Below are 14,428 nucleotides of genomic sequence, written 5' to 3'. Positions count from 1 at the left end.
AAAAAAATCTAGCATGGTAAAGAACTAAAGCAATTATTATAATATGATAAAATTATAATTTTCACTTCATTTATAATTTTCAGCGGCTGTTTCCACAGCCGCTGTACTGTGATAACTGTTTATATAACGTGTTTTATGTTCTGTTTGACGATATTACATATTTACTTAAAAAGGGCACTGCACATGGTGATTTCTTGCATGAATTATAAATCTCAACACCAGCTTTGAGCTTGCTCCTTGCAAGAATTATACGCAGATTAACAAAATATTCAGTCGTTTTCATCAATATATATATAAATAATTATGGTATTAGCAACTGCTGCAGTCTAGTAGAGAATGAAATCTAGCCATTACCGTATCCAGGGGGTCGGGGGGGGGGGGGGTTAAAGGGTTTGAGCCCATCCTCCTTGAATTTTTTGTCTGACTCATGAAAAGGAACAAAATGTATACAAACAAATTTTTGATACATTTTTAAAGTTTTTTACTATATCCCCCCTCGACAAATATGCTGGATGTGCCCTTGACTCTAGCCCATAGTAGGCTAACCGAAAAAAAAAACTAGAAAAAACATGCTTTCATCCTATCTGAAAGCAAGCAACAATTCGATAAATGAAAGAACTGGCAGATGAAAGTAAAAAAATACATGTATTTACACACAAAAAAGTCTAAACTTCATGAGAATAGGGGTTCAAACATGAGAACAGTGGTCTAATTTCTAAAATGATAGTTCCGAAACCATATGTTGATAGTAATGGTTAAAAATAGCAAAATGATGTTTAACACGAATAAGAGTTGTGGACCCTGTTACTTACTCAATTGTACTTAGTATTACTCAATTGGGGATATGAGGGTATGGTAATTGGATGTGGTATCAGGTCTTAGCTAATATGGGCAGGGTACCGTCAAATAAATGATGGGAAATGGATGGTTGAATAGAGTGGAGAAAGAAAATAAAAACTAATCATAAGTTAGGACCAGAAAACAAATTAAACCTTAATAAACATGAAACGAGATTCGATTATATAAGGAACGATACGAGAAAACGCTGATGAAAACGATGATATCAGTAGAATTCTGGAGGACTATACGATACGAAAACAATATGATATAACAGCGATACTTGGAACGATACGATAACGATCAAGTACGAGAAAAAATAACAATACGATACTTGGAACGATATGAGATCGATGATAGTAGCAGGATTCTAGTAGATAGAAGAGTTAACATAAATAACAGACCTTATTGTTCAAAAAGCATTTCAAACAGTTTTGACAGTAATAATAACAAAAACAACTTACTTGTAAACATTGTTGTGAAATTTGTTATAAGAGGCGAAGGCTAATAGGACACCAAAGCCAGGACCAAGGGAAAAAAATACTTGCGATGCAGCATCAACCCATACCTAAAAATATTGCGACAGTTTAAAGAAACTTAAAAAACCTATTTTGGTATTTGGAAACAAAGGGCTCTCCGCAAAATTTCTTGCAATTCTCATATGAATCCATGGATTTCGGATTTCTATTGATGTAAATGAATAGATTTCCATTGATGTAAAAAAATCCTCAAAACTGCTTTAGAATATGCTAAAAAGTGACTACATCAACTAAAATTCTTTTGTCGGAAATAAAGAAACAATAATATTCCAGAAGAATCACGATTTCAGTCACCTTACGATACCCCTGAGGAAAGAGCTGGACTGCTAAATGAACGGGCTCAGGTTCAATCCCGTGCGTCGTAAGATAGTTTAAATAGCAAAATAGGCAGTCCATATAACGAACGCTGCCAGGGGGGATTGTTAAGGGGTAATGACCATTCTTGGAAACAGAAAGACATTAATAAATTGCACAAAAAGAGGAAAATAAGGAACGCTTCCATTTAAATGTTGTTAAAAGGTACGAATTGCCCCCTCCCTCTGGGAAATTTTCTGGCAGTATTCAAGGTCCATATAGCACCAAAAGTTAACCGAATAGATTATTTAAACGTTATTACTATAATTAGTGCAATAGTATGATATACTAATTAGTATAAAAGTTGCACTTATTATATTACTAATATAATAGTTGCATTAATTATTAGTCATTGCATATTAATTAGTATAATAGTATTCATACTATAATTAATTAGCCATTTTAAATTCAAGCATTTTCTCGCTGGTCGACAGTGATAATTCATATTCAGAGGAAATTTTTGTTCTTGAAAGCAAATATTCGATTTAATTGTCTCTTATCTTTCCTTTTTAAGTGCATTAGCACCAATTGGAAGGGTAAGGGGGCATCTGCCCCCTAGATTTTTTGCCATCTTTCCTATAGATTTTGAAAAATCATTTTTCTGTGCGTGTTTTCATTGAAAAATACCCTTTTTTGTGGTTATCAGTGGAAAAAGCACCCCCCCCCCCTCTAGATTTGGAAATTATATTTTGTCTTCCTAAAATTCTCATGAATTGGTGCCACTGTCCAAATGGGGAAAAAGATTAAAAGATTTGAAGTCAAACTGACCAAACGTAAGAAAAGCAAATCTTGCTATACGTAAGAAAAAACACTAAAAATATTTCGAACGTATCTTACAAGTTGTCTTTGAGGACGAGAAATGCATGGATGCGAAAAGAAAAAGCTTGAAAAACTTTGAGGTGGCTAAAGAATTTATTCAAAAGCAAAATTAAAAAAAAAACTAGAAAGAATCACATAAAAATAGGAAAATTATAAGAAACGTAATAAGGAAATATCATAAGAATCTGGATGTTTCAGAAGGGACGCAGACTCAAAGAGTATCTGATAAGTAATTGAGTTTAATCTTCGGCTAAAATTTTATTGGAATAATTTTTGTTTTTGTTATTGTTTTTTTTTGTGTGTGTGTTCTCCTACGTTAAGTTGAGCTTTGTGGTTTGAGCCTTGGGCATTGAGCCTTGTGGGCACAGGCTTTGTTTATAAGATTCAAATAAATTGTAAAATCTTGTTCAAGAACATAAATAACATGAAGCCATAAAATATGGAGCAAAAAGAAAAATTTAGGTGAGAATACAAAACCTGAAAAAAGGAAAACTAAAGACAATAAAAATTTTTAAATGAAACAAACTAATCATACCATGTTTACTCGCACAAAATGCAGATAAAAAAACAAAAAATATACAAGTTTGTTATTTCAGAAAAAAACACAAAAAAAAAAACAACTCTGCAACACCTTTGTCACATCCCAAAAGTAACTAACACAGGGTTGTCGAAACGTTTCGAGCAAAAGAGCGACACCTCAAGAAAACTGGTGGCTTGCCTGGAATAAAACTCAGATCTAAGGGTTTTAGCTCTAAATACTTGCTTTCGTTTTCTAGCAAACCGCTCATGTTTTTTTTCCAAGTTTAAATTTTAGACAGTATTGCCATTTTACGTAAAGTAAAGAAAATGAGCCTACAATGAAAACGAGAAAACTTAGCAATTAATAGAATAACGAGAAATAAGAACATGCCCGCTTTTTTTCAAAATTAAAGAGAAAGAATCGGTAATGGCTGTCGGAATTTTAAATTAAAAAGGATCTATGTTTTTTAAAAAACAAGTGCCCAAATTAGACTCTTAAAATGTGCCAGTGTTTCCTAAGGTGAAAAGTATGAAAAAAGTGTTAAAATTTACCCTTTGACCCTGATAACATTTAAAATGAGCAAAACAAAACTTGTGTGCAAAACTCCTGTTGTTAAGGTAGAACACACCATCACAGGTTTACACGCCAGTTACGCCTAACTCTTTGTGCTAACGTACAGTTATAGCATGTGTGTACCACAGTATATAAATTATAGGCAGTATGATCTTTCCGGTTCCATTGTAACTGATCCACCGTGTAACTGAACCCGAAGCAACTGAACCCCTGTAACTGAACCACCGTGCAACTGAACCACCGTATAATTGAACCACCGTGCAACTGAACCCACCTGCAACTGAACCCTCGTTTTACTGAACCCTTATGCAACTGAACCCCCTTTAACTGAACCCTCGTGCAACTCAACCCCATTTAACTCAACCCCCGTGTATCTGAACCACCATGGAACTGAACTCCCATGCAACTGAACCACCGTGCAACTGAACCCTCGTGCAACTCAACCACCGTACTTATATTGGGTAAAACACAAGTTAGAATATTTACATATTCAACCTTGTTGGAATTGTTTGCTTTTTTAAGTCTTTATATAAATTACTGTCAAGAGGATTTATAAAAATGCTCTGTTTTGTTGCCACAAAAACAAAGAAAATCAGACGTCATAAAAGTAGGGAGGGCCTATCGACTCCGGACCCTACATAATTTATGAATTTTTTTATGGTTTTTGCCACTGAGAAGGAAAAAACAAGGTTTTTCTCACTTCGATGTATTTTCATGGTTTATTGATGTCTAATGGGGTCAATGTCGAGTTTTTTGTTGTTTGGCCAATTGTAATGCCACGAGGGGTGATTTAAATAATCGTTGGGGGGAATGTATTCATCTAGGGGAAGTGAATTTCCAAGAAACTGATTACATAATATCTCCGACGAGTACAGAATTTATGCATGTTTTTATGGTTTTTGTCACTGAGAATGAAAAAACAGGATTTTTCTCACTTTGATATATTTTCATGGTTTATTAATGTCTAATGGGGTCAATGACACCTCTAAAATTGTTTCGAAATCGAAAATGTTCCCTTTCTTTTTGTCAGGTTAGAATGCTAGGGCTAACGATTCATAGTCAGTCTAGAGTCAGCAGTCAGAGTGAAAGGATTGAAAAAAATGAATAAATTTGAGAAAGAGAGAATTAGATCAAATCTAGTGTTTATGGAAAATCGTTTGATTTTGGATGATGAGTTTTTTCGACTTATCTCTTCAACGCAGGATATTCTCTCGGGGAACACTTGACAATATAATGAAAACTGATTCTCCCCCATTGGACTATTGTATGAAGCTTTGTCAATGTGACTCAACTGCTTATAATCAGTTTATTGATATATTAATTGGAACAAGGCAGAATCATATCGTGGATACACTTTTGAAAACATTGCCATAGATTCAATGTATATGGCTCCCCCCACCATTCGAAAGAGGTGACGTCGCAGAGTTATTCCTCCCTCATTCTTTAACCTTGAATTTATCCGTCGGCTGGAATGATCAGCTTTATTTCAGCTGTGGGAGAGTTGACATTGGAAACCAAAAAAAAAATGTTTCATACATGTAAACTATGCATGTACACTCTTGGCAGTTGGACTCAATGTGAGAATTGTACAATTATTGATGACTATAGTGAAAAGTGCAAATTATGTAATCCTTGTAAATTATATAGAGGCTATGCAGTACAAATTAAAGGATGTAATTTATGTCTTGAAGAGATCCGTGACTCTCACCCTAGAGGACACCTGTGCTCCAATTGTCACTATGATAAATATGATCAGTGGGAGAACACTTACCCCGCTATGACTGGAAAGAATCCCAAACGTGATTTTAGTTTATTTCTACGAGATTGGTATCTTTGTGGATTTAAATTATTCTGGGAGGAGGAGCCAGGTCTACAAATCAATCAACTGTTGGGGTAACAAGACAATTTGGTTTCTACGTCATCGTTGCGACGACACCGCCTATTATGACTATAAACCAAGTGATTTTTATTTGGCAGTTACCGAATGTGATTCACCATTTGAAAACACTGTATGTGATATTGCTTCAAATAAGCAAATTGAAACTCGTGAATTTCATAATATGAATACAAATAGTATCATTGACTATACAAAGAGATATATAAAGAGATAAGAGTGAAGTTACATTATACTGTAGAAAATGTGACCCTGACTTTGCAGTCAATCAAGATCAAAATACAGTGAATCCAAATGATTTACCGGCATTAGTAGTTCACGACAGTTGCCTATACACCGATGAAGAAGAAGAAATCTAAAGTGAAGATTTAAAGACATTGTTGTATATATATGCATTTTATTAATAAACAAATTCACAAATATTTTTTAAGCACTTTACTCTTAGGGCACTGAAATCAATACTGTACAGGTCTGAGAGGATATTTTCCACTAGAAAGTCGTTCAGACGTGGATTGTCTACATAAATGTTGAGAAACTGCTTATAAGTATAGCCGCGACATCGGAACACAAAATATAGTAGTGCATGGAAGCCACAGCTTTTAGTCGTTAGATCCTGCACTCTTCTCTGATTTTGAATAATATATTTCCCACTGCTCTCAATATAGTTGCTGATGTGGGGTGTGTAGAATGTATAGGGTAGACCAAGAGGATCAAAAAATTCAATGATCTTCATTGTTTGAAAGATGCACAGCCAATGACCCGTCAGCACAGTCGACGAACTGCTATTAACAATAATCAAGATATTGTTGACACTTTGAATTTTTCCAAGAAAGTCTTAGGGCAGACCATAGGATTTGTACTGGGACATGTAGGGATCCATATTAAATACATTGATTATTTGACTGGTGTTCATGGCGCCAAGTCTAGTAGAATACTGCCTTCGGGAGTGATTTTCCAATAGGTTTGATATTGATTTAGTGAGATTAGTGCAATACTGTCAGCCAATGGGTCAGCAAATGTATACTCTAAACGCACGCTCCCCGTACGTACTATACTCATATCCTGCGTGCCAGACAAATCCAGTACAATAATACCATGTGTTTTAGCAAACATTTCTTCGGTTATACCATTTTCAAATAGTTGCAAATCCTGATCTAGGGTTTGCATGGTCAACTCGTACAATGTTCTATAGGATTTATCAAAAGATAGATTGTAGAGGGGGATGCCATTTACTTTATACGCAAGAGATGAAAGTCCAAACATCTCGAAGTTACGTGGGCATTCAATCCACGAACCTATTATACTTGCGCATTTAACAAATGTTAAAGTGAGCTTTGACGGAATTTCGCTATTGATAAAGGATGAGTCGGTGAAGGTGCGTGACCTCATGGCAATATGACGTTGATAGGTGATTGTATGAGGAACAAGGAGTTTAATATTATTTACACTGAGTATCAGTTTTTCCACTGCCAAAGCAACAGAACTCATGACTTGTTGTTTGCGTACATGAAGTATTGCCGAGGTGACGGAGAGAGTCACATCAGGATTGGCAACAAGTTCTTTTCTCAATATGGAATTGGATGGTGCAAGCGTCAGTTTTATATCCATTTTAACATTGGGTGGTAGCCATTGGGGTATATTAAATATTTCATGATATATTTTTCCAACTAGATGTAATTCACTAGTTGTAGCATTTTTAAGTGCATCTGTACTATCAGTATTAGTAATATATTCATATCCATTGGAGGTGCCTCTCAATTTCTTGCATGACTTGGGTGTCATCAACATGAATTGCATATAGCTTGTATAATTTGAGAGATTGTTGCTTGTGCTCACCAGCGTGCCATTGATGTAGACACTGATTTGAAGAAATAAATTATGTAATATACAATTTTCATATATATTCCATATATTCCATCGGCCCGAAATGGCAATGTATTATCGGATTTCCGGACTTTCATTTGTAAATCTATAAATGTCGAAGACATGTCCATAAAGTAGTCTTCATTGGAATAAATTTGAAAGTGGATATTATCAGAGAGGGGTTGTTGAGCATAAAATTGTTCATAGTATCCGTGTTTTACACTCACATCAACATTTTCTGCATTGAATAGATTCACTTATTGAATCTATTCAATCATTGAATGATTGAATAGATTTGATTGAAGGTGATTGAAGGTGATTGAAGGTTGAGAATCCTTATGCGGTAGGTAGGACATCTTAGGATAAGAAATCTAGTTTCGATCTAACAATTCTCTTCCTGGGGCTTCTTCTAGTGTTTACAGTACGTGTCGGCTTTTTCCTTTTTTTTTCTTTGACAGGGGTGATGTCTTTCGTTTCCGACCTGAGTAGAGACTGATGAGTGATGCATTGTTTCTCGACCTTTTTAAACCTTTACCATATCCTTTTAATATCTCACCAAGGGTTCGCGCACTAGAACTAAGATTTTTCGTAGCACTTTTTTTAAAATCCTTGCCAGAGCCCCAATCGTATAGTGTAGAGGATGCGAAATCTGTCGCAGCCGGTACAAGATATTTTCTAGCCAGAGGTAGTGCTGAGCGAAACAGCTTAGCAAACCAACTGCCAAGACTATAGCCAGACATTGACGACCGTCCTTTGTAATTGTCCATTTCATTGCCCTGTTGTCTTGGGCCAAGATTATTAACATAGCAGTCAATATCAGGACAAATGAGTACCACTTTTCTATTATTAGACATCTTGTTGTTGAACGATGGGACGAAAATAGTATGTAATCACAGCCAAACCTTTTGATATTGCTATGGGATCACCTAATTCAGTTCTTAGTGTTAACTGACAGAGTTCCAAATAGGAAGTGTTTACGGGAATATACTGAAGATGCTTTATATGGTAGTGGTGAATATGTTCTTGATTGCTTTTTCGTTCAAGAACTCGTAGGAGGGGAACATTTGAATTACCAACCCGAGATGTTTCCACAAATGAAGCGTAGAGAAATATACAAGTGTCCGTGGAGAAGGCAGGTGGGTAGTCAGCAAAAATGAAATTAGTGTTTCCGGCGCTTTTACCGTTGATAATATTGAGCTTAAAGCCAAGAACGTCCTTTAGATTATCATTGAGAATAACCTTTTCATTGGCAATAGGTGAACTAATGTAGATCTTGCCCTCCTCCTTTCAATAGTTGAAATGAAAAGCTCCTTTTTTACGTGCGGAATTCTTTTATTAATAGAACGACATAAATCATTCATACAGGTGAGTTCCTCATAGGGTAATGCAATGTATAGAAAATCCACCCAATTGATCTTTTGAATTAGTTCTTGATCACCTGAGGGTGGTAGTGGCGAATCTTACGGTCTAATTTTTTTTTCATACTTACGATATTTTCTCAGGATGTTGTAGGTATTTTTGAGAATACAGTCGACAAGAGCCACTTAGTATTTTCCGTCAACTTTGATGGTAGGAGAGAGTTTCGTCCAAAAATCACTTGTTCTATTTGAGTCATTGTAGAGAGGATCAGAAACATTGGACATGAAAGTCACATAGAAATCATTGGGCTTTGTTAATGTCTTCAGCACTGACCCAAGAATCAAAATTAGAGTTGTACCCGAGCCAGCGAACGAGCAACTGTCTTTGGTCTATGTAAGTACGACTCTTTAAAATCTTTTCAGTTTGATAAATTTTGCCAGTCTTTCTAACCTTTTGCAGTTCATATTCATACAAACTGCCGAGAATTTCATTATCTTTGGTGTCTCGCAGTCGATATGTTGTGGGTTCGGTTTCCAGGATTTTGGACACTTTAAAAAGTTCAGTGCTCCATAAATAATTCCCCTTTTCAAAAATATTGGTGGTTCTATTAATTCGAACAGTATCACCAACATTGAATTTCTTCTTCACATTTTTTTTCTTTTTCGCCATTAGAGTATTGCTTTAGAAAAGCATAAAATGTATTTTCAGTGCAATGAACTTCCCGAAGGCTTGAGTTGGACAGAGATCGATGATGTCTATCGTTGTATATCCTCATAATTTTATCTAAATCATGAATAAAAGCCGGTGTATTTTTCAGTGTACAATATCTTGAAATTAATAGACGATTCGTTATTATTAATCGTTCAGCCAATGCAGCCTTTATTGGGCTGTGACTATGATAAAGTGTTGTATTATACTTTAATAGAGCCTTTTGCACATGGGGATTAACAAATACGCTATCACGATCCGATTAAGCTTTTTTATAGCAATCCTCTTGAAGGATACTTTCAATGGCCTGAGCAACTTCAACACCTCTCTTTGACCGTAATGGGATGGCACAGGCATAGCGACTAAAGATACTGATTGCCACCAGAATATATTTGTAGGGTGCATTGTGACGCCGTTGAATTACATCTAAAGTTAAGAGATCCGTTTGCATTATATGCAGAGGGAAAAAGGCTTTAGTTTGTCGATATTGTTTGCCACGAAGCCTCGATTCCGATGCAGTGTGTAACTAGGTTCATTCTCTAGATACTCCTTTGCTTTTTTAATGTGCTGTCAGAGGCAACTTTAGAAAGCGTTTTGGGGGAACTTAAACTTTCCGCTTCACCAATATTTTCATAGACATGTTTCAGAACTTCAACCATTTTGAATGGAAAGACGTAGTGTAATGTCTACTCCCCTTTTACACACAGGAGGATGATCTAATTCATCTTTATTTTTGACTAGTAGCCACAGGTTTTATAAAATCCTTGCTGCTGCTGCTGATGCTGCTAGCGTTGTCCAATATTGAATCTTCTTATTTTTTAAATGGTGGTGTTGGTGCTGGTGTTAATGGAGGACTATATTCTCTTAGTTTCTTTAGAATTTGCTTATTGCCAATAAGACTTTTGGGAAAGTTTGATACACTTAGAAAGGTGTAAAGATTATTGTCAAATGATAAAAGTCCTTTACGATTCGTCACAATATCACAAATTAAATCAACTAGATTATAACTTTTTCCCTGAATTATAATTCGTTTCCCTGTGCTGTCGACTTGAACTTGATGATCATCATGATCACCACCAGTTTCCAACATGAGATATGATAATACTCTTTTAATCTGTTCTCGATAGGTCACTGGCAATAGGTTTCCAATTTTCAATACAATTGAATTCAATTCCTTCTCCTTTGATTGCACTGCTGCTGCAGAATCTTGAGGAGATATTTCCCGTTTGGAGGGATTTGTGACAGTGACAGTGGCGGGTCTCTCACGATAAGGTCCACACGTCGCATTGCATCTTGAAGTAAAAGCAGTTTTTTGTCATCGGCAATATTCTCATCATTAATGAATTTGCTTAGATTGTCTTCAAAATGTTCGACGGGCGAGAGGACAAGTTCAAACGGTGTCAATTTATAGGGTTTAGCCATTCTCTAGAGAAAACTGTTTACAAGTCCTGCAATTATTGGCAGTAAAAGTGTAAAAAAGCTAGCGCCCGCTTGAAGGAGACGTTTTCTTTTAAAAATTTTTCCCTTGTTCTTACAAGCCAAGGCGCGTACAGTGGAACGATGTTGCTTTGTCTGTTGTCTAACACCTTCTGGCAGTTGAACATTGCCCTCGGTTAAATTTAAACAAAGTTCAGATAACTGAAGAAAAGTGTAGTTTCTTCAGTGTCATAATGTCAACTAATAGCCTTTTCTACTGCTACCGGAAGATATACATTAATTTCTTTGTTAAAAATGTCAATGACTACATGTGGATCCTCGGACGTGCTCTGATTAAAGTCCAGCAAAATACAACCGTAGGGCTTATTAGTCGCCTGAGTGTACGCTGACAGCAGAAATTTAGGGGCGCCTGGATATATTTGCTTATTGCTTATTAGTGAGCTAGAATCACGAACAACTCGATAAATAATATAGATGGCGTAACTCAAAGCAAGGGTTCGCATACATTTGCTCTGATGAAACAGATTGTGTAGAACTAGGTTTATGGAAATGTTTTCATGATGAGAACGAACGGTGAACAGCTGTAGCATTTCCTGTGAGAACTGTTCAATGGATTCAGCCAAATCATCAATAATCAGCCACGAGTTTGGTTCTATACTATTGAAAACATCAAGTCCCTGTATGAATTGTATTGGTATGGTTGTGGCAATGGCTTTTATTTGATCATAGCACTCCTGCCAAATACTATAGAAATAATAAATTTTCTTTGGTTTTTCCAAAAACATTTTATTACAATTTTGAATTATTTTAGCTAAAAGTGTTGTTTTCCCCATGCTGCTGACGATCTGAGATCTGATCTGATCTGAACGATCTGAATGCTGCTGCTGCTGTTGACAACAGTCGGACTACAACTAACTGTAAATCATACTTGTCCAGTGAATAAGTAGTAGTAGTAGTAGTAATAATTTTCCCATAGATCTATCTAGTACGTTAACAAGAACAACAAAAACAATATTTCATGGTCATTTATTCAACATGAAAACTCTATTTGTTCAACATGAACAACATAAAAATGACACTTGTTCAGACATTATTAAGATAAAAAAAACACTTCTGTTCAAACACGAACAACATAAAAATGGAGACACTTGTTCAAACATGAACAACATAAAAATGACACTTGTTCAAACATAAAGAACAACATTTATTATAAAAACACTTTTGTTTAAACATGAACAACAACAACAACACTTATTGTCATAAACAGTTTTACATAAACTGTTTAAAAAACTGTTATGTTACATAAACATAACAGTTTTTGTCCAGCATCACTTTTTGTACATTAGCACACTTTTTGTACATTAGCACACACACACACACTATTGTACAACACTTAACACTTGGAACACTTGGAACATGGACTTAAAAAATAGCACAGTTGAACACTATGAATTTAATACCCTCCAGCCTCCGGGATGCCGCGGGCCGAAGGCCGGCCGCGGGCGGGACCCCCCCGGGAGCCACGGGGAGGACGGGACCCCCACCTCCCAGGGATCGAAACAATACAATAGTCATCGTCACTGCTGCTGCTGCTACAGGTTAGGTTGGGTTAGGTTGGGTTAAGGTGGTGAGGTTGGGTTAGTTAATTTATGAAAGGTTAGTGGTTAGGTTGGGTTAGGGTTAGGTTAGTGGTTAGGTTAATTTATCCAGACCAAGTTGATTGCGATAGTCTATACATTCAACTCGGTCTGAAATACGGTAGTGGCCATGTGGTAGTACACTTACACCATTCTCGAGCACATAGACTTTGTCGGATATACATGACATTGCATTCTTTTCCACTCTTACAGTATAATTTTTATACTTTAGAGAGCAAATTGCAGGCACTTGTGCTCTCGGCACTAGGCTACTCTCTACATAGTCTCTGTAAACGCTCATGATGAAATTGCTCTTTACAAAATGTGTAGGCACCCCTTTACACGCCTGCTTTACATCCCCATTATGTGTTTCAACGCAATAAACTTTAGTACCTGGAAACACCCCCCTGGATATCAAATCACTCCCCATCTCTGATTTTAACCTTAGTGGTTGACTGGGGGCCTGCCCTTTCACCAAATTGGGGAAGAGGGACGGATTCCAGTTAGTGAAATCCGTGCGAAAGCCTATCTGCTCTCCCTTTTCTAAATCTCCGGTTTTCTCCTTTAACAACAGAAAATCTGTATCCCCATAGTAAACTTGAACCTCCCCCTCCCGTGACAACCTGAGCTTTTTGGAAATTTCAAGTACTGAACTACCTCCTGCTATAATCTTGTTCAGTATCACATTTCTCTTTTTCCTGTGTAGAAGAACCATGCCAGCCTCTATGCTCGTGAACGTTGTAAAATTGGGGTCGACAATAATCCGTGCACACTCCTGAGGGTCAGTCACGACGTCGCAACGAGATCTGTTGCGTCCGCTTTCACACATTTTGCCAAACGCTGAATTTAGAATGAGTTTGTACATTTCCTTCTCTACTTTACTGTTTGCCCGAGAGCGTTTATCAACAAAAGTGTCGATAAAGGTCTTTAAGTATGGTTTCTGACTGAATTGCAGGAACCTCTGTATTTTGGTGATCTTGAAACCATTGTTCACCATCCAGTGCAAAAGCATGTGGTGAACCACAATTTTCTCTTTAGGGTCCAAATCTACAATCAGTTTTTGCTTAGAGGTGGTCCAGTTAATCCCCATATCCTCAACTAATGAATGATTGTAGGGGATCAGTGAGTCCTTGGTCACTGGTCGATTGATAAAGGGAAAAACAAAATCTCTGACTGAATAATGAAGCGCCAATGGAATGTGCCCGTCAATTTCAAAGAACCATCCTTGTGGCCCATTGTCCTCGACGGTGGTAATGTCGGGGAACTCACAAGAATTCTCAAGCCATTGATAGTTCCCACACGACAAAGAGTAGTGAGACATTGCCGAGGGGTACAATGAGTTTATGTCCAAGAACACTGCATTTGACTTTGCACCGGTGCTGTTTTGTCCGCTTGGGTCAGTTGTCAAGACGCCATCCCCATGAAAAACATACCCACCCCTCATTAATATTTCTACAAAAAGGTGCTGATCCACGTCGTTGATTAGAACTTTTTCCTCCCTACTAATTTTTAAAATCAAGTCCATCACCAAATTTAGTCTGGAAAAATAATATCCTATATCTAGTCCGAACTCTGAATAGATTTGGTCTGTGTTCTTTCAGACTATATCTAACAGAGTTAAAACGTCACTGGCCATGTACAGTCTACAATAATCCCACCCATTTTTACAATTCCCCTTAGACCGCACCTTCTTGGCAAATTCATAGTCCTCGGCTGTGCATTCACTGTTGGTGAGTGAATTGTAGAAAGCTTCAGTTGGAGGTAGTTTCACCTCGCTTAAGCGAGCGCCAAAACAGTAAAAGTCGTACGTATATACACCTTTACAGGTCAATAGGTCATACATTTCACTGTCTGGAAAGTGCTGTTTAAGCAAAGGAAAACTATCAAA

At 36.8% G+C, this 14,428-nt stretch overlaps 2 protein-coding genes across 2 annotated transcripts in view; both read right to left on the bottom strand.

Moving 5' to 3' along the window:
* Positions 1 to 1,291: 1,291 nt before the first annotated feature.
* LOC148940572 (sodium-dependent dopamine transporter-like) overlaps positions 1,292 to 14,428 on the bottom strand; it is a 144,089-nt gene continuing 130,952 nt past the window's right edge. The window contains exon 7 of the mRNA XM_089105018.1: positions 1,292 to 1,405. Coding sequence (XP_088961144.1) covers positions 1,298 to 1,405 — 108 coding nt within the window. The 3' untranslated portion in view covers positions 1,292 to 1,297. The remainder of the gene's footprint in view (positions 1,406 to 14,428) is intronic.
* The window catches only part of LOC148940573 (sodium-dependent dopamine transporter-like), a 72,111-nt gene continuing 60,548 nt past the window's right edge, over positions 2,866 to 14,428 (bottom strand). The window contains exon 3 of the mRNA XM_089105523.1: positions 2,866 to 3,026. Within this exon, the coding sequence (XP_088961649.1) occupies positions 2,866 to 3,026 (161 nt within the window). The remainder of the gene's footprint in view (positions 3,027 to 14,428) is intronic.

This window comes from Artemia sp. Qi Xiang Cuo, chromosome 19, assembly GCF_049724085.1.
Source record: "Artemia sp. Qi Xiang Cuo chromosome 19, ASM4972408v1, whole genome shotgun sequence".
In the NCBI taxonomy this organism is placed as follows: domain Eukaryota; kingdom Metazoa; phylum Arthropoda; class Branchiopoda; order Anostraca; family Artemiidae; genus Artemia; species Artemia sp. Qi Xiang Cuo.
The sequence above is the reverse complement of the archived record's forward strand: the minus strand, read 5'-3'. Positions and strand labels throughout refer to the sequence as shown.